Source organism: Natator depressus, chromosome 3 (assembly GCF_965152275.1).
Source record: "Natator depressus isolate rNatDep1 chromosome 3, rNatDep2.hap1, whole genome shotgun sequence".
NCBI classification, from domain to species: domain Eukaryota; kingdom Metazoa; phylum Chordata; order Testudines; family Cheloniidae; genus Natator; species Natator depressus.
In genome coordinates this window covers 171564099-171589263 of record NC_134236.1, presented here as the reverse complement: position 1 = coordinate 171589263, position 25165 = coordinate 171564099, and the positions used below count along the sequence as shown (strand labels likewise).

Below are 25165 nucleotides of genomic sequence, written 5' to 3'. Positions count from 1 at the left end.
ATCACACAAGCAGTCACAATGAAGTCAATAAAAAGAAAAGGAGAACTTGTGGCACCATAGAGACTGTCAAGGTTCCTCCCCCACTCTGAACTGTAGGGTACAGATGTGGGGACCTGCATGAAAACCTCCTAAGCTTACTTTTACCAGCTTAGGTTAAAACTTCCCCAAGGTACAAATTAATTTTACCCTTTGTCCTTGGAATTTCCACTACCACCATTAAACTTTAACTAGGTTTACTGGGAAACGTAGTTTGGACACAACTTTCCCCCCAAAATCCTCCCAACCCTTGCATCCCACTTCCTGGTAAAAATTGGTAAAAATCCTCACCAATTTGCATAGGTGACCACAGACCCAAACCCTTGGATCTGAGAACAATGAAAAAGCATTCAGTTTTCTTACAAAAAGACTTTTAATAGAAGTAAAGGAATCACCTCTGTAAAATCAGGATGGTAGATACCTTACAGGGTAATTAGATTCAAAACATAGAGAATCCCTCTAGGCAAAACCTTAAGATACAAAAAAGACACACAGACAGGGACAGTCATTCTATTCAGCACAGTTCTTTTCTCAGCCATTTAAAGAAATCATAATCTAACACATACCTAGCTAGATTACTTACTAAAAGTTCTAAGACTCCGTTCCTGTTCTGTCCCCGGCAAAAGCAGCATACAGACAGACCCACAACCTTTGTTTCTCTCCCTCCTCCCAGCTTTTGAAAGTATCTTGTCTCCTCATTGGTCATTTTGGTCAGGTGCCAGCGAGGTTACCTTTAGCTTCTTAACCCTTTACAGGTGAGAGGATTTTTCCTCTGGCCAGGGGGGATTTTAAAGGGGTTTACCCTCCCCTTTATATTTATGACAGAGACTAACAAATTTATTTGAGCATAAGCTTTCGTGAGCTACAGCTCACTTCAACGGATGAAGGCCATGTGATTACTCACATAAGTAAGGGTTTCCAGGAGCAAGCCCATACTAACTATAGGTCACTTCATCAGAGCAATTTATACTGACTGCACAAAATTACCTACAGTATTATTTTGTTACAGGACCAATAACAATTTTATTTTAATGTAACCTATAAATATTAAAAGATTATTTAACATTTCTTTTTAATTCCTTTTTTGTAAGCAACTGTGCATTTCAAATTACCATGGCAATTTCATTTAAACTATGTTCAATATAACCCACTAAAGTCTATTTGACAAATTCGCTTACTTCAGCTAACTAGATGGAAAAATTACTTACCTTACAATTCCCCTTTGAGGATATCATCTTGCAGGATTCTCACTACTGGGGCTTAGCTCCTTAGCATGAGACTGACAATATTCTGCTAACACTTAAAAATTTTTTATCATCTCTCTCTTCCTGCATCCTTCTGTCTTATTCCCTATACACTATTCACTGTCTCATCCTCCTGTCTCATTCACCATTTCTGCAGTGAACAAAAAAGGGGTCCTACAGAGAGCAGCCTCATTCATGGTCAACAATGCTCATATGTAGTCATAATCTTGTAAAAGACATGCCAGTAATTTTTTGTGTGACCACCATCACCCATGAACAACTTCAACTATTCAAAATCATGAGCCCATTGTTCATACCCCATGTTTTCATGCTATGGGAATAAGAGTCAAAATCTAGTGCAATAGTTCACTATGTATATTAAAAATAAGCAGTGTGTTCCAAACCGTTTACAGACTCTCTTTAAAATAGATTAATGTGACAGTTGAGAGTTTTGCCATGTTTTAGTTTTGTTTTTTTTAAAAGATAAGTGTGTATAATGTCTAATTAACAAAATAAAAATCTGTTTTTTTCAGTTTTCTTTCTTCTTAATTGATGCCCTTAACACATGAAAGATACATACTTCCCCATTAGGAATCTGGACTAAATGCTAGAAACCACTGTTTCAAAAATCAATAAATGACTGTGCCCTACCTCCCACCAACAAGATTACATTATGGCAATCCAGTTTAAAGGTAATAAACATTACATTTAGAACATTGTTGGAATCACTTCATTTACAGTAAATCAAACATACTATATTCCAACAGAAGTCCAAACTGATTATAAAATTTGTGAGGTGCAAGTATTAGCTGAGTGGCAGTGGTCTCAGATAGCTCTAAAAATGAATACAGAGGAAAGAATAACACGAAGACCCCTTGCAGATTACCAATTTTGTGAATTACAAATACATTTAAAAAAAATTTTTTTTTAAATTAAGATTTTTACACCACAAAATATACTTTCATCATTTATTTTGATATGAGAAATTTACTTATAAGTATTGATAATAGTTCTTTATAGCACACTAGTAAATAAACTGCAGAATGTTTTATAAAAGTAACATAGTCTCTGTAACATGAGACTTCACAACAGGCCTTCATGCTGCCCCATACTCCCACTTCAAACAGCCTCAATCCTGCCACGGGAAAACTTTCCCTAAGGATGAAGGTAGAGAGTTGAGTCTCCATGGACATTCAAATCTCTGGTGCCTATTCAAAGACTGCCAACAAAGGGTGTAAATAACTTCAGTGGGGTTGCAGTTTTTATTATCTTGACATCTATCCACTGGGAACTGTCTGAGAATCCCAAATCATTTCTCATATGCCACTGAACACACATTAAATGATAAGAACTTATGGTCACTACCATCCTGGACTAGATCATCAGAAAGGTGAAATAATCCATGCCATTACCAATCTCCTGAGCATGCAAGCCCACACCCTTGTGGAAGGTTTGGTTTTAGGATTTTAAAAAGCAGAATCTTCCTGATCACGATGTACTGGCTGTTTTTCCATGTAATGCAGAATTATAAGAGATCACATAGCAGTATTTCAACAAGTAATATCTGTGTATGAGGTACACGCAAATCTCCAAAACATCACAGCATTCAGAAATCGTGTTTATGGAAATCATACAAGAGCTGGGAAAATACTACTTGGGTTTTAAGAAGAATTACACATTTGCACTTGTCTGGGAGTTACATCACGTTTTATCAAGTAGTGTATAGGAATTTTACATATTCATGTACCTTGTTAAGTTCTTCTATTCGCCGGATCAGATATGGATTGCTTGAGGAGTTTTCAAAATAAACATAATCTGTAACAAAAGGCAGAAAGATATTTAATTATTTCAAAAGCAGTATTTGTAGAATGTTGTTTTTGTCAATGCACAATTCCCCTAACTCTAGAGGCTTATAAAAAGCAGGTGCTTCAGTCAAATTCACTGCCAGATGCATATCTCGGTTATTACAACATTTTGAATATTTGTTGAGTTTTCAACCAATTATCTCATAACTCTTGGGATTAACTAAACAGAACCTCATTAAGGCCCTGATTCTGCAAAGATACGTGTTTAACATTACACACTATGAATATTCCCAATGACTGTAAAGTTAAGTATGTGAATAAATCTCTGCAGGATCAAAGCCTACAATGCACTTCACTAATCCACGTACTTTATAAATCCGTTTTAAAAACTGGCAGTCTCCCACAACCTCTCAGCAAACGATTTAACCTCGGTGTGCTGTATAGTGAGGTTTTGTATTACTGAGACATCGTTATTTTTATAAAATATGCTACTTGACATTTACTAGCAAATTTGGAAGTAGTACAGTAGTCCAGATAAATGAACAAAGTACTTTTGTGATGCATCATACTTGCTTTTGCTGACATCCCAGTTCAGTAAATAATTTGCAAAACACAGTAATTGGCAATAAATCTCCCAGTCACTAATGTTCATGAGTGAGATTCTTCTGTACTTCAATATGACAGCTAGTTTCATTGTTACAAAAATATTTTCAAAAGGGACAAGGAAGACTCTTCAGCTTCTCATGGCCAAAAGTTTATATATCACCCATAATGATGAACAAAAATAACATGTTTCCCTCAATTCAGTCTCTCAAAACCTACTTTTTCTTGGAGAGTCTCATAGACAATGCTCCACAAAATTCAAATAATACTTTGCATTTATATTTGAATGTATCTGTAGCAGGGCGGTCACACTGCTCTAGCTCAGAAGAGGTTAAAACCCAACCCTTGGAGAGGGCCGGGGCTGAAAGAAAAAGCTAGGCTGATTGGGGAAACAGCCACAGCTGGGGCCACGCCCCAATCAGGCCACTGCTGGCCCTATAAAAGGGCTGTGAGCCAGGAGCTCAGGAAAATCTCTCTCTATCTGTGGAGAGAGATGGACCTAGCTGCCTGGGAGCTAGGAAGGGCCCCTGGAGTGGGGAAGGGCCAGAGGCGCTCTAGCCTGGAAAACCCTCAGGCTGCAGGCCTCGCTAAAGGCCAGGAAAGGTACTGAGGTTAGTGAGGTGTAGCCTGGGAATAGGCAGAGGCAGCTGGTCCAACCCCTTGCTGATGATGAGTGGTTTAGACTGCAATCTGCCCCAGTGAGTGGGGGCTAGATGGTGACTGGCAGTAGCCACTGAAGTAAGGAGGGGATAGAGGGTTGGGGGTTCCCCTGGGAGGGAAGACCCAGAGTGTGGGTGCACTGCCAGGGGGCAGGACCCCAAGGTAAAGGGGCACTGGGGCCTGGGAGGGACATAGGGGGCTGGTGGCAGGCGAGGCACTGGCCTGCAGAGGGCACTCTGAGGCTGGAAAGAGCTAATTCCCAGATGACCAGCAGGAGGTACTGCACTAGTGAGTCATTGCCTTGCTACAGTATCTTTGTATCCTGCACTAATGTCTGAGTTTACCACTATGGAAACATGGTAGAATAATGCATGGAAAAATAGTGAATGTACAGGGATTAACCTGCCCAAAAATCTTACATCTCCTATATCCGCTTCAATAAAGAGGGGAAAAAAGGGGATGGGAGTTTGAAAAAGAATGTATGGTTAATATATCAAAAATATATATGTAATCATTGTGTGCCACATGTAGTGGGAGAAGGGATCATTTAGCAAGTCTAAGCTAGTGGTTCTCAACTTTTCTCATACCGTGATGCCATGTTACAGCAGAAAACCATTCCGGGACCCCTTCTCATTTAGTAATGAGGGTGGTTGCTACCTCCTGAAACTTTTTCATCTTCCCCTAAGAATTCCCAGGTTGAGAATCCAAAATCTAAGCAGCAGGGGCCAGACTGGGCAAATCCTGGGCCAGACTTCATGTCTCTTGTGAGGATTACTCATATGAGTAAGGGTGTATGGGCTCAAGACCTAAATTCCCTCTTGGAGAAAGAGGGCTTGTTGCTATAACTACATCACAGAATCATAGAAATGTAAGATGGAAAGAGATCTCAAGAGGTCATCCAGGGAAGAGAGCTGCACTGAGGCAGGACTAAATATTATCTAGCCCATCTCTGACAGATGTTTGTTTAACCCTGTTCTTAAAAACATCAAATGATTGAAATTCCACAAGCTCCTGCAATTTCTAAATCTCCTTAGCTGTAATTTAAGCCCATTACTACTTGTTCTGTCCTCAGTGCATAAGGAGAAAAATGTATTCTCATTCTCTTTATAACAACTCTTTACACATACCTCCCCCTGTCTTCTCTTCTCCAGACCAAAAAAAATCAATTTTTTCAAGCTTTCCTGATAGCTCATGTTTTCTAGACCTTTAATCATTTTTGTTGCTCTCCTCTGGTCTTTCTGCAATTCATCCACATCTTTCCCAAAGTGTGGTGCCCAGAACTGGACACAGTACTACAGCTGAGGTCTTATCAGAAGGGTGACCGTATGTCCCTTTTTGGCTGGGACAGTCCCTTCTTTTAGGCCCTGTCCCAGCCGTCCCAACTTTTTTGACAAAATTAGACACTTGCTCTCGATCATCTGTTAGCAAGAGCAAATGCGGGGGGGGGGGAGGCACAATTTTGTCAAAAGTGGGGTAGGACCCCTAATGGGGTGTGGAGGAACGTGGGGGGGGGGCCAGTGGCAACTGCAGCCCTGTGCTGGAGTGAGGGCTAAGGTGATCAGCTCAGGCCAGCCATCCTGCCCCATGTGCAGGGGGCAGAGGGAGACATCAGGCAGCTCAATGCATGGGTGGGCAGAGGTAGCAGGGCTCACAGGAACTATCGCATGTGGGGGAGAAAGCAGATGTGGGTGGGCTGCAGGGGGGCTTGGGCCAGCCTCCCTGAACTCGGGCCAGCCCCCTGTGGGTGAGAGGGAGGCAGGGGTAGGGTGGCAGGGATGCCTCAGGCTGGCCTGGGGGTGGCCCGTTTTTCCTTTGGGAAAATACGGTCACCCTGCTTATCAGTGCTCAGTAGAGAGGAAGAATTACTCATCTCACCTATAACACTCCTGCTAATACATCCCATAACAATGTTTGGTTATTTGTTGGTTTTTTTTTTGCAACTGTACCACATTGTTATCCACTATAACCCCCAGATCCTTTTCTGCCATACTCCTTCCTAAGCAGTTATTTCCTACACTGTATTTGTGCAGTTGACCCCTTGAGAGGGACAGACAGGATGGAACTGATCTCACCTTCATCACTTTTACTATCTTTAATTCAGACCTTGTTAGCATAGGATTTGACAAAACCAGGACACTCACAGGCCCTGTCCAGTCTTTGTCCTTTGTCTTTTTCCCTGATATGCATTGTAGGATGCTGGTTTGGGGAGTGATTGGGAGAGGAATGCTACTGAACAGTGAGATGGTATGGAAAAGCTAACTTCAGCTTTTCCTTTGGCACCAATCACATGAGTGTAAACGTTGCATGAGGCATTTTACTGTGGGGGAGTGGAAAACTGTTGTTGCTTGTTTTTAACTGGCCTCCATTCCCCCTGTACCAATGCACCCTGCACCCAACACAGCAGCTCCCACAGGAGCCAAGCTGATGGGTGGCAAGATAACAACTGCCCAACTTGACTTGGGGGCGGGGGGATGGGAGAGGGTGTATGGAAACTGTTCCTTACAGGTAGCCCAAGACACTAGGCAACAATAAACAAGGTGAGACGTTTGTGTGCTGCAGAAGCCTCTGGATGGACGCAGGTTGCCCACTCCCATCAGGCCTGAGCAATGTTGGTTTGAGCCTGGCCCTTTCCTCCTTCCTGGCTGGGGAGACTAGTCCCCTCGAGGGCTGCTACTGGATAGGTTTAGCACATGCTGGGGCGGGAGAAATGGCCTCCTTCCCTGTCCTCCTGGGAGGCCATCTCCCCTGATCTTTGGGGAGATGCTGCCCCTGTTGCATCCCCTGGTGGTGGCCGGCTGCAGGCAACAGGTGAGCGCCTCTTGCGCAGCCTACTGAGCCCGCTCCCCTTGACCTTTGGGGGCACTGCCCTGCCCTTTCCCCTCCCCCAGTGAAGGGGCCTGCGGCTCCTCTTCCCCCGGGGGGCAGGGGATGCTCCCCACCTCCCCTCGGGGGGTGCTGCCGCCCCTGTCCCGCTCGGGGGGCGGGGGAGGGGGGCTGAGCCCATTTTCCCCCCCTGCGCAGGCCGAGGGCTGGGCTCCCTCCTTTCCGGGGCGGGCTGACTCCTTCACCTCCCCGGGCCCCGCTGGGGGCCCCCCGGGGGCGTGGGGCGCCTGGGCCGGGCGTGGGGGGCTGGGGTGTGGGCCAGGCTCCTCCTCCTCCTCCTGCCTCCCCCCCCCGCACGCTGCGCACAGCGCGCGCCCGCGGGCCCGGCGCTCCCCGGACCCCACATACCTCCCACTCGGTACATGTTGGCCGCCATGTCTGCGCTCTGCGCCCTGCTCCTCCTGCCGCCTGGGCCGGGCCGGGCCGGGAGGGAGCGGCTCGCTCTGCCCCCCCGCCCCGCCTCGCCTCGGGCACCGCACCCCAGCCGCCGCGGCCCTCCCCGGAGCTGCCCGGCGCGGGGCGCGGCAGGCCAAGGGTTAAAGCGCCGCCGGGCCCGCAGCCCTCCTGGGTTGCCCGTGTGGGGACGCGAGCGGCGCCAGCGCACGGAGGGCCCTGCCCGGGCGGACGCTGCACCAGCGCCGTGTCCCGCTGCGCATCGGGGGAGGAGGGGTTAAAAGTTTCCCTCGTGGTTCTGGCCCCAAAAGGACAGGCGAGGACGGAGTCCGTTGGCTTGGGGGGGCCTTGGCTTGGGGGGGCATTGGGGGCAGGAGTGCATTGGTGCGTGGAGGCAGTGATGCCCTGGTACACGGGAGGGCTGGGTGCAGGAAGTGCATTGTATGTTGAGGGTGAGTGTATTAGCATATGCAATAGCAGAGCAAGAGGCTATGACTGGGTGTGTTTCTGGGTAGGAATGTGCCAGGGGTGGTGGTGTGGGCATAAGCATGGTGGGGTCTGTGGCTAGGTGGGTGGGAGTCTAGGTGCGTGTGTTTCTGTATATAGGTGGGTCGCAGGGCAGCACAGGTGAGTGTAGACGTGTGACAGCAGGACAGTGATTGTCCAATGCACAAGCACACTGTGCACCTGTACACGGATGCATTCGAATACGTGTCTGTGCATGACAATTGTGCATGGGGGGGTGAAGCTGTGCATCAGCATGGGTCAGTGTATGTGACTGAGTGTATATTTTTGTGTGTGTGCTCATGTATGGGTATCTATGAGCTTGTCTGCTTAGATATCTGAGTTTGTGCATCTCTAGCATATGTGCATTTGTGTACACAAAGGGTATGTATGCTACCCCTCTGAAGGATTTAAATCCAGCATTTCCTTTGAGATAATTCTGTTACACTTCAATTGTCCCTTGATTTAGATACAATTATAGTACTTTCTAATGAAAGTTGGTATTCTCTCACTGTATTTCCATCAAAATGTTGAATCACAAAACTGATCTAATCAATAATGCTGTTTATCCTAAAGCAATTATACTTTGCAGCTTTTATATATTCCCCAACAACTTTGCAAACATTCAAAATACCGTCTTTGTTGCACCCATTTTTATAACTATTATGCCAATTATTGCTATACTCATTTACAGATAACTGGTCATAGTTTTGTTTAAGTGATTTGGTCAAGCTCCGGCAGCAGCAGAGTTAGGACTTAATTAGAGCTTCCTGGTTCTTTGTCCCACTGGACAAAAGTTTGTACTTTTCTACTAAGTTTCTACTTAACATGAATTTAATTACTTTATCTAATAATGCATTCTGTGCTGTTTTTTCCCCACATCTTGTTTAGGGTCTTAGTTCCATGCTGTACCTCATGTTTGGTCTACAGAAAGAGTGACTGTAATGACCATTGTGATTATCAAACACAAATTCTCCCATTGGGTAGCTATAATCAAAAAAGTTGTTTACCTATTTATTCACTGGAACATCTAGTTTCTCATTTGTTTTTTCCCTGATGTTGGGTTTGTGTGTTTTAACTGTAGGACACTATTCAGGATACAATCTGTCCTTCGGTTATACTGATGATCTCCTTTGCTTCTCTCAAACGTATTAATCAAAATTTGGTGGCGTATGAAATTTCTTTTGCTGTTTTTGATAACCCTACTCATTGGTGAAAAGCATTCAGAAAAGTCTACAGTATAGCCTAGAAAAGCTAAGGTAAAACGGACTTCTAGCAACTCCTCTCAGAATCAATAAATGCTGAAGAATTGTTTACAAATCAAATTGATTTTGAAGTGTTTCCACAACTTTTATATTTCTGTAACAAATATACTTCTCTCTCATTTGAAATTTATTACATGAAGAACAACCATTTTTAACAGCTGGGTTCTAGTTTGGACTGTTGCCTTTTAAAAGAGAAAAGCTTCTGGTTTGGGGGGGGGGAGGGGGTTTCTTACATAGAGGATTATGGGTCATTCATTTCATGTCCCAGAATTTCTGTTTGTGTGTCTTGAACTCTTTCAAGCTGGCATCTCATTTCTTCCCTGATCTAAAGGGAAATGTAGCGTAAAATTCAAGCTGGGGGGGACGCTAGGGGAGAGGAATCAATAGCCATAATAAATATAAGGGTTTTTTTTCTTGTCTTCAGTGCATATTTAAGCTAATCGCATGCCGACATCATTTTTTATTAAATGAGCCTGAAACTATTAGGTTAAGATTTCTCATATGTTGTTGAACAGTGCACTTTTCATTTCCTGAGTACGTGGTTCCAATGGAAAACAAGAGCAACTCAGTGTTTCTGCTACTGCAACACATTAAATGAGTGCATGTAATCTATAGAGCCACCTATCATCCCTCCCCCATTTAAAAAAAAGAGAGAGCCCCACATTTTGAAAGGGAAATCTGAATTCCTCACCTATCCTGCCCACTAGAAGGAAAATGTGCTAGTGGGAGATGACCGGGGATGCCCCAGAAATTGTATTCAGAGAGCAGAAGTTGTATGTTAGCATACATTTCTCTGAACTGTCTGACACTACACTGGCACCTCACCTGGAATTCAAAAAAGAATCCTACTGTTTAACACTCCAAGTAGTGAATGATACAAAAGATTAAATAACATGAAAGGCTCAAGGAAATGCAATTTTGCAAGCAAGAAAACAATTAATTCAGAGGGTTGATTAGGCTTGTTCCATGCAGTTATTACCACTCTTTAAAAATGCCTGTGAGCTCTTCTCCTTAGTCCAAATTTGCACTGCAACTCTAGATGAGTTCCCCCCACACATGTAAAAGCTCCAAAGCTTGTGTCTCTCACCAACGGAAGTTGGTCCAATAAGAAATATTACCTCATCCACCTTATTCTCACATTCTTTCAGGAGTCGGTCTCTGGGCTTTTCTTCCATGGGCAGGAAAGGCGAGCTGAAGGTGCATATTTATATGTGCAAAGGGAAGAGGGTGGTTGAAGAATACACTTTTTTCCTTCAAGCACATGGGAGGTGTAATGTCCTGAGGACAATCTCCACAGATTCCTGAGAAGGACAAAGAGAACCAAAAAAAGGAGAGGTTACCTCAGAGAACCCATCCAGGTTTTAGTCAGGGGCAGACTTCAAGAATTCCTGGGTCACAAAGCATACAGAGCAGGCGTGATAAATAAAGTTTATGTACTTCAATATTAAGCCTCAGAAGTCAGAACCTGGTTCTCTATTTCCTCACACCTGTAGTCACTTACACCTGTCCTAAATGAATGGTAAATACCATTTTACACAGGTGTAAGTGATTAAACAAGGTGTAAGGGAGTTGCAAATCCTGCCTTCAAGGAATTCCCCAGGCAGCTGAGGCATAAGAGAGGTAGCAGACATATTCAGTTTTACACCCTGTGTGTGTGTGTTAAGAGGCAGGAGTTTCCACACGCACCTCAGTTGTACGAGGTGGCTGCAAATTCACTGATCCAGTTCTTTTTCCATGAGATCCACTAGCACAAAACTTAAATGAGCTCTGGGAACTTTCCATTGGGTTCTGAACTAAAATATAACAATGCAACCCAGATGCTTTATATCACTTATTTTTCCTCCCCTATTTTTCCATTTTCTGTGATTTAAGGCTCGTGCAAAGGCTCTGTCTTAATCCTATAATGAATTTTATTCAACTATTAATAAACTTGTCTGCAGGGGAGAATTTAAAATCAAGCACTTACAAAATCTGAGCACTGCGTGGAGAGTGTAAACCCATGTAAATATTGAAAAACAGGTTAGACCAGTTACCGTAACTAAAATGGAAAAGAGCAGGGAGTATTTTATCACTGGTATTGGTGGGGGGAAAGAAACAGAAGATACGTGGCCCTGCCCATCTGTGACCCAGAGGCCCACTGGTAGTTAACTATTCTGCGTTAGTAACTCTTGTCAGGCCTGAAATACTCGCTACCTCTAACGCATGATTGTCGTGATATATACCCAAAAGGTGGCATGTAATATCACTGGAGAACTAATAACCCACTGATCATTAATACTTTTGCATGGTGTATGTACAAGCTGTGTACAAAATGATAAATATGTGCTAGAATTACGTTCTTAAAATGTGTTTGGCAAGCAATGCATAAGCACAGCCTGCCTTATATAAAGGAATTGGGGTAGCAGACATTCAGTAAATAATATTGAAGTACATAATGTACTAGTGTATTTGCTTGTCTGACCAGCCTTGTCATCATGCAGAGACAATGAAGGTATATTTACATATAAGATAAACAAAACTAACAAGCAGAGAAGAGGATAGCATGGCATCTGCATCCCAGCAGGAGAAAAGGAACTTTATCTGAGAATACATTTTAAAGGTTTGCAGGTCTATAAAGTCAGGGGGGGTCTGAACCTTAAATGAAAAGTAATTAAATCAACTGATGGTATATCATATTACTGTATTATAAAAGGGCATCAAGTAAGGTCTTTTCTGAAAGTCTGGGACACACTGGTGATTGATATTGTTAAATGTGTGCATTAACATTATATGAGGAAATATGGATACTCACTTATATGCTTTAAAGTCTGTGTCCCATCATAGGGAGAAACAGGTTTTCTCCCAGACAGGAGGGAAGACTGCTATCTACCTGTCTCCAATGTAAATTGAGCATTATGGAATTGAAACAATGGGAGCTCCATTTACATACAAATCAGTAGGAGGATGGGAAGTCAACCAGAAGGGAAGAACGGCAGGAAGGCTTCCTGCCTCTTGTAACAGTCCATGATCTTTGGGAGGTATAAGCAGAAACAGGAAGCCATTTTGGTAACCATCACTTGAGGGATTCAGGGGCCTAGAGAGCACTTGAAATCACAGAGTATGGGATCCTTCAATAAAGGGGGTGTTGAAGTCTCTGGGAACTGAGTTTAGTTAAACATACATAGGCAAAGATTGTGACTTGCTAAAAATTTTTAATCTTAGAAGCATATTTTTTACTTTTGTTTACTTGTAACACTTTCTATCTTAATTGTTTGTACTTGGTATCACTTAATCCTATCCCTTTTAAGTAAACTTGTTTTTTCTTTTACTATAAATAGGGTCCTACCAAATTCACGGCCATGAAAAACGCATCATGAACCATGAAATCTGGTCTCCCCGCATTGTGATGGGTTGGACCCATCCCGGATGCCACCTGATATACTGGGGTCCATTATATGCTCATTACCCAGCATCACATACGCACCTCCTTTTGGGGTGTAAACCCAAAATAATATTGTCTTCTGCTGTATAGAGACCTGTACAGCGCAAGCACATAAAAATTGCCCCCGTCCTCAGTGTGGAGGGAGATATGCTCAGCTTTTTGCCCTCCCCCCCCCCATGAATTGCACAAACTGAGTTTTGGAATAAACAAGATTAACTACAAAGGGTAAATTTTAAGTGATTATAAGGGATAGCAAACCGAACAAAGCAGATTACTGAGCAAATAAAACAAAACACGCAAACTAAGCTTAATACATTAAAGAAACATGTTACAAATAGTAATTTCTCCCTCTAAATGTTTTAGGCAGGGTGCAGAGTTTCTGCAGCACAGAGTTCCAGTTATTCCTCTTCACAGGCTAGACCCTTGTCTCAGCCTGGACTCAGCCCTTGCTTTTCCTCAGCTTACTTTCTTTGTTTCTTCAAAAAGAAAAGGAGTACTTGTGGCACCTTAGAGACTAACAAATTTATTTGAGCGTAAGCTTTCGTGGGCTACAGCTCACTTCATCGGATGTAGCTCACAAAAGCTTATGCTCAAATAAATTTGTTAGTCTCTAAGGTGCCACAAGTGCTCCTTTTCTTTTTGCAGATACAGACTAACATGGCTGCTACTCTGAAACCTGTGATTTTATTTCTTCAGGTGTTTTTTAGCAGTCTTCCTTCTTGGGCAGGGATGTGGTGGAGAAGAGCCCTGATTGACTCATTTTCCAGCCTTAAGTAGGATTTACATAAGGCAGGAATCTTTTCCCCCAGTGGAAAAATACTAGCAGTGTCCAAGGTGGTACTCCATACCAGGTGACATCCCATGACTGCAGTGTTAAAGCAACCATGAGACAGGGTTTATTGGTAATGTCCACAGGAAGGAATTTCAGGAGGATGAGATCAACATCTTCAAAGACCCATCATCTTTCCTAATGGCTCATCCAGGCTGGTTGCATACTGTGTGGTGGGCGTTTCCCAGGTGTAACCACAGTTGTAATTGTTAGTCAATATTCCTAACTTCAGATACAGAAATGATTCCTATACAACTAGGATAATCATATTCAGTAAAACATAACCTTTCCAATGATACCTTACATGATCCATCTTGCATGAAACATTTTAGTTATGCCATCTTCATATCATAACATTCATATGAAGAATATGGGGTGTGCCATCACCTGTGAAATCTAGTCTTGTGTGTGCTTTTGCCGTATACTATATTAATTTTATGGGGGAGACTAGTGTTCCTCAAATTGAGGATCCTGACCTAAAAGGGAGTTGAGGCGTGGGTGTCACAAGATTATTTTAGGGGGAGATCATGGTATTGCCACCCTTACTCCTGCGCTGCCTTCATAGCTGGGTGGGCGGAGAGTGCCAGCTGCTGACTGAGGGCCCAGCTCTGCCGGCAGCAGTGCAGAAGTAAGGGTGGCAATACCATACCAGGCCATCCTTAGTTCTGTGCTGCTGCTGGTGGCAGCTCTGCCTTCAGAGCTGGGTTCTGGGCCAGCAGCCACCGCTCTCCAGTTGCCCAGCTCTGAAGGCAGCGCCGCCGCCGCCACCACCACCTGCAGCAGTAAGGGTAGCAGTACCGCACCCCCGCCCCCCCGACACACACACAATAACCTTGCAGACCCCCCCAACTCCTTTATTGGGTCAGGACCCCTACAATTTCAACACCATGAAATTTCAGATTTAAATAGCTGAAATCATGAAATTTACTATTTTTTAAAAATCCTATGACTGTGAAGTTGACCAAAATGGACCATGAATTTGGTAGGGCCCTAACTATAAACCAATTCAGTGCTGTTATTGAAATAAGAGTGTTTGTTAAACCCTAGTTAAACTAATGCACTGCAGTGTATTGTCTCTTAATAACTTCTATCAGAGTTCATCGAGAGCGCTGAGCACTGCAGGGCAGGCATTTTTGGGTAAATTTGGAACTGGGGAGGTGTTGGAGTCACACTGCATAAAAGAACTGAGCAGTGGAAGTCAGGGTGTGACCTCTATGCTTGTAGTCTGGCTGTTGGTGTCTGGGCTGTGAGCCACAGCGGCCTAATATTTAAGGCACCCAGAGTTGCAGGGCAGGTGGTGACACAACCCCTTACTGGTATGGTATAAACTCTAAAGCGTCATACCATATACTCTACATTTTGTGAAAATAATTGTACCACAGCCGCAACTACTCTGCCACTCTCTTAATTTAAAGAGCTGTGTATTTTATTGATGACATAGAAGCAGCTTTCATTTTATTATAGACAATGGTTAGAAAAGAGGCCATCTCTGCTAGAAGAGCAAATTCACTAAGTGTTTGTCGACTCACTCAGGCGTCACCTGGTTGCCTCTTTCACTGTAAATACTTCTGACCCCACTGCTTTAAATTGTATAAAGGGAATAAGTATCTGTTAAGCTAACCAGAGCAGCATAATACTGTCTCTCTTTTTAAAAATGCAGTAGCGAAATGTAGCCCTCAAAGGCATAAAATTCTACCAAGGAAATTTCACTTTTAGAATTTCTCAATAGAAAGTCTTCAAAAATCTTTTTTTCGCATGAGGGATTGGATGGCTTAGGGGAGTGATAATGTGTATAGAGCCTCTTATCCCTAGGTATCTGCCTTAAAGCCCAACCCAGGTTAGCAAGGGCCAAATATAGTTCCCAATCATTGGCCATTCGGTGGCCTATATAAAATGAGTTTGGTGAGCTCAGGCCAGTTCCCAAAAGTATTCATATTACAGTCAACCACTGCCGCTGCCGCCACCACCACCCTCTCAGAATGGAGATTAAGGTTTCAAAAGGCTTGAACTATTCTTTCACCCTTACAAGTGGTCAGGTGTTTTATCATGGGGAAAGGAGGGGAACTTTCACTCTAGCTGTCATCCTGTGTTCTATTCTGGTCTAAATAGAGCTTCAGTCCCCAAGGATCTCACTCTAGCACCTTTCATCAGCAATAAGGTGTTGAGCCTGCAACTCTTGGCCATATTTACATGAGTGATCCTATTTATTTATGAACTTGCGTAAGGGGTTGCAGGATCAGACTCACAATTCAATAGCTTAAAAATGCTTTTTAGATGTCTTGTTTATAAATATTCTCAGGTGTATGTTCAAAAATGGTTAACTTTGCCATATCCCACGTAGTTTGGGACACTTTTTTAACTACAAAGAGTCCTCCACGTGAGTGAATTTATCTTAAAGGCCTTGCAATTTCTTACCTTCATGTCATTATTATTAAAGAGAATGGAAGCTTTGAGCCCAGAACCCTGCAAGGTACTGACCACCTCCTGGGAGGTGTTTGGCACCTTGACTGAGATGTGCTTGGCACTGTGCAGGGTCGGGGTACCTTAAAACATCCATTGACTCCAGTGGGAGTTTTGGAATTCACTGGTAAGGAACAAGGATACATTCCAAGAGGTACTCAGCTCTTTGCAGAATCAGATCCTGCTAGGGGAACACCTCTTTGGGGCAGTGAAAGAGGAGAGGCAGCATGAGCCGCCCATATTGTTCTAGCAAGGTCTGGTGCCACTTTGAGTTGGTGTGTTCCAGTCTATTGGGAGCTTGCTTCTGCAGATGTGATTGACAAGGCTGAGGGGTTGTTTGAATGCCAGAAGAAGGGGTTCAGGAAAGATCTTTCAAGACATGGTCCCCATCGAGTATGGGTTGTAATTTTTTAATGATACACCATATGGGTTCCAGTGTGGGGTTGTAGGTTTCAAGTATGGGTATGCAGTTGAATGGTTGTGTTCTCCCCCACTGCCATATTGAAGCAGGTTCTCTTGGGGTATTTGGGTGGCCTGTTCCATGATGTGATATACTTCCCTTTGTGGAGTATCCTTAAAGGAGGCTTGTAGTCCAAATATGTCTCTGGCTGACAACTTCACAGTTCTTTTGAAGATGGAAAACACATTGTCACTTGTGCTGGTGTCACAGTGCCCACTTGAGTGATTGCTACAGAGAAATTGTGTTGTATTAAGTTAGATGGAATGAATGAGCCAAAGGTATTAATATAACCCAGTCATTGTTTAACATTGTTTGTTTGGACAAATTTCAGCATTTCGTATAGAGACCTCGGCCTACGTAGTACTATGGGAAACATCATTAAAAATTATTTAAACATTTTATTAAAGATAAAGGAAAACAGTTAAAGCATTTGAAATGTAAAGTATTAAGGCTTTAATTTTAACAACATCCTTCCTTAACTCTCTCCAGCTAAAGGGAAAGATTTTAAAAGGAAAAATCCCTTTGGCTGAAAGTCTCTTAGAGGGTAATAACTGTCCTTTTGGGGAAAAGAAGTTAGTTGCAATGGGCTGCATTGGTTTTTGCTGCAGCTGCTAAAATTCAATCCTCTTTCATCCCAGGTGGTGGTTTGGATTCAGCTGGAGCTGGTAGAGATGGCAATGTCATCTGAGTCCCCCACTCTGGCCTGATCTGGTGAGGACGTTTCTCAAACAAGGATGGAAAAAGGTCCAGGGTCTTAGGAGATGGTGTGGATTGCGGCCATGATGGTGAAGCTTGCTCCAGTAGGCATGCTCTCTCCTCAAAGTCGTCTCCTTTAAGGACTCACAAAGGGAATGGCAGACAGAAAAGCCTATCCCCTCATTATTTTGTCCATCAATTAGGCCTAGTTTCCAACACACCAATTTTGGTTCACTGATTTTTGGTTCCACACTTCTTGTTTACCAAATTTGATCTTAACGCAGTCCTTGAGTTATATCAGTAGACCTTTTTGGTCTAATTTAGTCTCTGCCTCCCTTTCATACCTTTTCCCATCAACATTTGTTGTTATAGGTTAATGTGATATCTTATGAACTTTCATAGGCACCTACTCCATGAATGCTTCGGAGCTGGAGCACCTATTGGTGGGGGGGCGGGAAATTGGATGCTCAACATCTACCAGGCACAGCTGATTGCAAGCAATCAGCTGTTTGGCAGCTGGAGGAGGGGCTTGGAGGAGGCTAGAAAGCGGGAAGTGGGGGCCTCAGGAAGGGGGTGGAGCAGGGGTGGGAAGAGGTGGAGCAAAGGCGGGGTCTTGGGAAGGGGCAGAGTGGAGGCAGGGCAAGGGCAGAGCCTTGGGGAGGAAATGGAGCAAGGGCTCAGTGGACTGTGGGAGGAATGCAGCTGGGGAAAACTAAAAGTCAGTGCCTATCAACTTTCACATACTTTTTACTGTTGAGATCACAATTAGAGTAAATTTGTAGGCCCAGCAATCACAACAGCAACTAGGGATATGAGGTTTCAGGAAAGAGAGGTTTCTGTCTCTTTAATGCTGAGTTACTACTTGCGAGATTGGAAACCTGATTTTGAAAGTGGAAGAAAAGGGTGAAGATTTTCTGTGCCACTTAGGACTTGCTTGCCCTAGAAAATAAAGTTGTGTTGGAACACTACCTTGAGGAGTCATGTTAGCCAACATGATGTAAAACAAGACGTAGTGGTCCCCATATAAAAGCCATTGTCTTTAACATTGTATCAGTTGGTCTGGAGTAGAATTCTTTTAAGAAAGAAAAAACCAATGTTTCATGAATTTTTTCCCCCAAAAATGCATCTAATTTTAGCTAATTGGTAACTCAATTTTTAGCTAATTAGAGAATTTCACTTTTGTGTGTGTATATATATATTTTTAGAGAATTTTCTTTGAAAAATCTGAAATTGTTCAATGAACTCTAGTCACAAGTACTATTTACTCGGATAAGTATTCAGCTGACAATATTAAAACACAGTTTGACCCTTTCTACACTGACTGCAAAGTTGTATTTAACATCCTGTTAGTCAATATGGCTCCTCAAAGTCCTGTTCTAATGTGTACTAATTTTCCAATGACGACAAACTGGGGGAGCATAGGGTTGAGTAAAGAGTTAAAATGAGCCACTTAACCTGAAGTGGTGATCAGATCTTTTGTTTTCTCTAGGTTTAATCTACTGAGAAGCAATTAACTGTACAGCCTGTGAATAAAGGGATAAATAGTTGTCTACCCACAAGAATTAGAAGTCTAACACAATAAAGTAACATCGTTTCCCTTTCCTCTGGCATGAAATGGGTGGATTTCAAAGTGAAGTGATTCTAAACTAACTAATCAGGAAAGCCAGACAAAAGGTCCCCGAAATTGGTGGGTGCTCCCCTGATTAAACAGGAAATGTTGTGTGCTCAAGATCTCTAATTTTCCAGGTACCATGACCTCCTTAGACACAGCAACGTAGATTGATTTTCCTGTGCGGAAGGAGGGTCTCCATAGGATGGTGGGAAAAACAGGTAAGTGAATGCTGGTATGGAAGTTTGATTTATTTGACAGAGCTACACAGAGGTGGGTGATGCAAGAGAGAGTCTGATTGGTCCCAAGCCCTATAGAACCTGTTCTATAGGTCTGGATGATGGGAGGGAGAGAGCAGCATGGAGACAGCACTCCCACTTTCTGGATCCTCATCTCCTCCACTCCCAGGAGCAGCAGTGTTTGTATAACGCCTATTCTACTTTTCTATAATAGTAGATACACATGTGGATTTGAAACCTCCAGTATCTATAATTTGTAATTGCTCTGTTACTGAACCTGCTAGGAGTGAAAGGGAGAGAACAGAGCCATAGGTAAAAACAAACCCTGGACCTAAGAAAATCCCACACCTGTCTGTGCATCTATTACCTATTTATAGGGCCCTATCAAATTCAGTCCATTTTGGTCAATTTCCGTCATAAGATTTTAAAAATCATAATCCAGCTATTTAAATCTGAAATGTCAGTGTTGTAATTGTAGGGGTCCTGACCCAAAAAGGAGTGGGGGGGGCGTTTTGGAAGGGTTATTGTAAGCAGGGGTTGCAGTACTGCAACCCTTACTTCTGCACTGCTGCTGGCAGAGGTGCTACCTTCAGAGCCGGTCAGCTGGAGAGCGGCGGCTGTGGCTAGGAGCCCAGCTCTGAAGGCAGAGTTGTCGCCGCCAGCAACAGTGCAGAAGTAAGGATGGCATTTTATGGTATTGCTACCCTTACTTCTGTGGTGCTGTCTGCAGAGCTGAGCCCTCAGTCAGCCACTATCCAGCTGCCCAGTTCTGAAGGCAGCAGTACAGAAGTAAGGGTTGGCGGGGTATGGTGTTGCCACTCTTTCTTCCGCACTGCCTTCAGAGCTGGGTGCCCAGCCAACAACCTCTGCTCTTCAGCAGCTAAGCTCTGAAGGTCGTGCAGAAGAAAGGGTGGCAATACCACCCTTAAATCTTGTGACTACCCTGCAACTCCCTTTTGGGTCAGGATCCCAAATTTGAGAAATGCTGGTCTCCCCTATGAAATCTGTATAGTATAGGGTAAAAGCATACAAAAGAACAGATTTCATGGGGGCAGACCAGATTTCACGGTCCATGATGCATTTTTCATAGCTGTGAATTTGGTAGGGCCCTGCCTATTTATGACCATGGTTCAGAAGACAGAAACAAATAGCCTGACCTCTTTAGAAATCAGTAAAGAAACTCCCACAGAAGAAATGCATCTTTTGTTGACAATCAACAGTACTGTATATATTTTTACATATCTGTGGGTCAGATATCTCAAAGGACTCATGACTAAATATAATGTAGGTATTTTCGTTAAAAATATGAAAACAATGGTTCGGCAATTAAATTACAAGCCCATATTTAGATTTTCACATTTATGTTGAATGCTGTAAAAATGGCACCATATGTCTCTATACTTCATAGAAAACTGGTGCTTAAGTCAATAACAACGCAGGCCAATCTTTATGAATTGACAGTTTCTGCAAATATAGAAAATTGGTAATTATGACTGAACAGTTATCTATATAGGATATTGTATATGTGCATTAATAGATGCCAACTATTTTCTGTACAGGTCACTCCTTTGACCAGAGGCCAAACCTTGTTCACCTTACTCACGCAGGTGCTTGCATTGAAGTCAGTGGGAATATTTGTGTAAGGCAATCGGGATTTGGCCCCACAGACTGGTTGTTAGCATCAAACTATATATTCCTTGCACCCACATATGTTGTCTTTCATTGATTAGTTCTATTAATGAAAACCAGTCTAATGGCATTCATTCACCTGCTTTAGATGAGGGGGGAAAACTGTTATTTATCTAAACTTTCCATTTTCAGTGTGCAAGAAAGCTGCTTTTTCCCCATATGAATAATCCTTACTCACATAAGTAATCCTAGTGTGAGTAAGGATTATGCTATATGCAGTGTTGTAGCCGTGTTCTTCCCAAGATATTAGAGACAAGATGGGTGAGGTAATATCTTTTATTGGACCAACTTCTGTTAGAGAGAGAGACAAGCTTTTGATTTTATACAGAGTTCTTCTTTGGGTTTAAGGATTAAAATATCTGTATGTTTCTTTTATGAGTCTGATCCTCCAGAACTTTCATTACACCTGCCAAGACAGTTTCAATCCCCATCCTATGAGAGTTTCAGCCCAGAACAGTAACAGCCTGAGGTTTTAGAGTGCAGACTTGCAGCCCTTTTCATTTGCTGGTGGATAGATGTAGGGCCAGATACTGCTTCCACTGAGGTCAGTGGGAGTTTTGCTGTTGACTTCAAGGGGAGCAGGATTAGATTTCTATACTTTTTTTTTTTTGGTCATCTCTGACGCGAGACTGAGAATCAGGGAGAGTCACAGCCATGGTGCAGAGACACACCTGCAGCAGTCCTAAATGAAGCCATTTTTGCTTAAAGATAATTATACTGTATATGGATCAAAAACAACATGGATTTTACTTTTGTCTTTTTTCCCCCCAACTGATCTATTTTCCTACTCAACATCTGTTTAAAAAGCTGTTAAAGGTGCTTAATGACACACTTTAAGTACAAAAAGAAAAGGAGGACTTGTGTCACCTTAGACTAACAAATTTATTTGAGCATAAGCTTTCATGAGCTACAGCTCACTTCATTGGATGCATTCAGTAGAAAATACAGTGGGGAGATTTATATAGATAGGGTGTTATACCAATAAAATAAAAACCCGCAGGATCTTATTAAAGGGGAAAAGGCAAAATACCACATTTATTGTGAATACAGAAAGAATCATAGTAAGCAGTTTGTTATAGCTATAACATTCCGTTCAATCTCATATTTATTCACACATTCATTCATACAAACACACACACACAGGTTCTGCAAGGTTGTTATCATAGTTACTAGCCTTAGAGTTGCTCATGCCAAGCCACTGGCCAGGTGGCCTGGACATGAGGAGGGAGCAGGGCCTTGTCAGATGCTCATCTGATGCTCCTGGAAGTTGGTTAGCAGAATCAGACCCCCAAAGTTCTCACTTTCTAGAGTCCACTTTTATAGGAGTTTTTTCCTATGCCAGTCTATGGGAATTGCTTCATCATGTTGTTGCTGAATCAATCAGCAGATAGCACATTCCTGACGGCTCCGTGCTGCTAGATGTTTTCTTGTTCTTTGGTTCTCCTGTTCTTGAGGCTGTTGGGTGGATTCCAGTCTGCCCTCCGGGGGTCCTCTGGTTATTTCCACTTGACGCCTTCTTCAGCCGATGGACACTGGATTCTTAGGCTGGCATCTCCCTGATCATTCAGTTATTATCCACACCAAGCGTCCATCCACATACATCCTCTATCTCTATTTTAATCACAACTGTTAATACAACAAAAGGGCGGGGAGTCTCTGGGTGCTGTTTCTGTTACAGAGTATTGCTTTGAGTCTCTCTCTGTGTGAATTGCTTTGAGAACAGATTCTGTCTTAGAATGTACTAACGCAATTAGCAGCTTGCAAGTTTCACACATAGAGGGAGAGAAACAGTACCAAAAACCAAGAGACCTCTTAATTAGTAATACCCTGGAATTTAAACTATGGGGAATCAAACTCATTTGTGATTTTAATACAGAACTTCTTTAATATGATCCAACAAGAGAACATGAAACAATGGGTGTTACCATACACACTGTAACAAGAGTGATCACTTAAGGTGAGCTATTACCAGCACGGGGGAGGGGGACCTTTTGTAGTGATAATCAAGGTGGGTCATTTCCAGCAGTTGACAAGAACATCTGAGGAATGGACAGGGTGTGTGGGGGGGAATAAACATGGGGAAATAGTTTTAGTTTGTGTAATGACCCATCCACTCCTAGTCTCTATTCAAGCCTAAGTTAATTGTTTCCAGTTTGCAAATTACTTCCAGTTCAGCAGTCTCTCATTGGAGTCTGTTTTTGAAGTTTTTTTTTGTTGAAGAATTGCAACTTTTATATCTGTAATCGAGTGACCAAAGAGATTGAAGTGTTCTCCAACTGGTTTTTGAATGTTATAATTCTTGACGTCTGATTTGTGTCCATTTATTCCTTTACGTAGAGACTGTCCAGTTTGACCAATGTACATGGCACAGTACATTCATTGAACAGAATTAATTTTACTCAAGGACTCAGTATCTGTTCATTTCATTTTTTTTCCTTGCAAATTGAATGATTGCAGGAAGGGAACATTGAAATGTAATTTGTTGATCAAATGTACATCCAGTATCCCAGTACCTTTGTTATATCACTAAATGGGAGCATACCGCTCTTCAACTGTTGCCTGCAAGCATTGCTTCCTGTTTCCACTGAGTGCCCTTTGGTTCTAAACCAGGTTTTAGAAATTTAAAATCCTAATTAAAGTTATTACGTAGCTAGTTGTTTTATAGGCCAGTTTGGTGATATGACAATAGTACACTATTCTCTTGCTGTAAGAGAACTTGGTCCTGAAATGGTTTGGTGAATTTCAGGGCCAAATTTAGCACTAGTGTAAGCAGTTACCACTCTGAAGGGCTAAAAGACTTTCTGGCTGGATGATTGGCTGTAGAAGTCAATGTACAAAGGGATGGGGGCAGGAAAAGAGAATGCACAAAGAGAAAATAGGGATGCCATGCTGGAAGCAGTCAATGTGTGCCATCAACCAGGTCTTTGTCTATGGTTTTAACCAAGTCTGATTTTTCTAATCAGTGTGTTAAGCACCCTTCTTTCAGACTAAAAGCAAGGAGAAATTAAGTCCCTTTATGTAGTAAGATAGCTGGAGACAACAGAAGCACTCCCCCAAGACAATAGGACACATGACAAGATCTGATCAGAAGTGAAATCCTATTGCCACAACCCAATGGCCCACTCCCTCAGGGGGTCCCCTGGGGAGGCAGATCAGCATTGTATGTTAACACTGTTGCAGGCATTGCAAAGTATTCTGGGAAGGGTTAAAGATGTGAGTGTAAGTGAAAGGTTCCTTTGCAGGTTGTACAAGGCCAAAGAGGGAGGGGGAGAGAAGAGAATGGGTTAACTCAACGCTTCAGCTCAGCCTAAAGATAAGACGCTGGCCCCAGTCCAAGGTCACTGCACTCGAACAAACTCACTACAGCCAAGAAGCCTGCCACTGGATCCATATCTCACCGAACCTCTGCTAACCATGAGAAAAAAGAAACAAGCCAGACAGGACTGCAGAGATTGCAAAAACTAGGAGACAGCAAAGGCCAGTGAGAGGGAAAACAGTCTTGCGTCTCTAAAGCCGTTGTGTTTTGGGAAAGCTGAGGAAGCCACGGAAGGCTGGTTTGAACTGGTACACAAAGCTTGGGGAACAAAGGTCCCGGAAGGAGATGCCCCCAAGAGACCCCAGGGACTTAAACCCTCCCAGGAGCTGAGGCAAATCGGAGATCAACAGCAGACCCTGGACGACCCGTGCCCGGGACAAGAACTCCCATACACCACCCCCCTCTTCTTACGTTACACCCAGGCTTGGCCAGCCTTGGGTAGTGCAGGTATGAGTATGAAAGTGGGTTAGGGCTTGGGGCACGAACGCTTTCTTTCTTCCTCTGAGTGACGTGGGGAACCATCCCCCCCACCCCCAGCACTCTCCGCTGTCTTATTATTTTATCAATAAAGCTTTAAAACTCAGTTACTTGGCGTGCTCTGTCATCTCGTCCCCTAATGATCCTGCGGCCTTAGTCTGATTACCAATCTGCCTGAGGAATCAGGTGACAGAAATCTGCCACAATATTGACTGAGGATTCCACAGTTGCAAATGCAAGGACTAGAGGATTGTTTCACAAACTGTGTGTGTGTGTTAGAGACAGAAACAAAAACCAAGGGGAAAGCCAGCAGAGAATCAGTCATGACCGTGGCCCTATGAGGGAGCAGAACTCCTTGAGTCACAGAACTGACTCCAAGTACAGACTTGGAAAATGAGCAAAGAAACTGCCTATTGTTCCTTTCTATTATGTTCAGGGAAAGAGGACTTTGTGTACATTGTGTAAACAGAATTGCATCAAAGAATATAACTGACTCTGATCAATTTCTCTTCCAAAATTCTTGGGCCAAAGGCACAACAATGATAATTCTCCACAAAGGCAAGGAAACTGATAGTT

General features: G+C 43.1%; 1 protein-coding gene and 1 long non-coding RNA gene across 3 annotated transcripts in view; one reads left to right on the top strand and one right to left on the bottom strand.

Moving 5' to 3' along the window:
• MTA3 (metastasis associated 1 family member 3) overlaps positions 1 to 7703 on the bottom strand; it is a 259662-nt gene extending 251959 nt beyond the window's left edge. For both annotated transcript variants that reach the window (XM_074949344.1, XM_074949346.1), the window contains exons 1-2: positions 7580 to 7703; positions 3028 to 3095 (exon numbers count right to left, since the gene is read on the bottom strand). In XM_074949344.1, coding sequence (XP_074805445.1) covers positions 3028 to 3095; positions 7580 to 7607 — 96 coding nt within the window. In that variant the 5' untranslated portion in view covers positions 7608 to 7703. The remainder of the gene's footprint in view (positions 1 to 3027; positions 3096 to 7579) is intronic.
• Positions 7028 to 24503, top strand: LOC141985332 (uncharacterized). Its single transcript, XR_012638907.1, has 4 exons — positions 7028 to 7156; positions 17202 to 17274; positions 19006 to 19089; positions 24039 to 24503. It is a non-coding gene; the product is annotated as an uncharacterized LOC141985332 (long non-coding RNA).
• Positions 24504 to 25165: the final 662 nt, after the last annotated feature.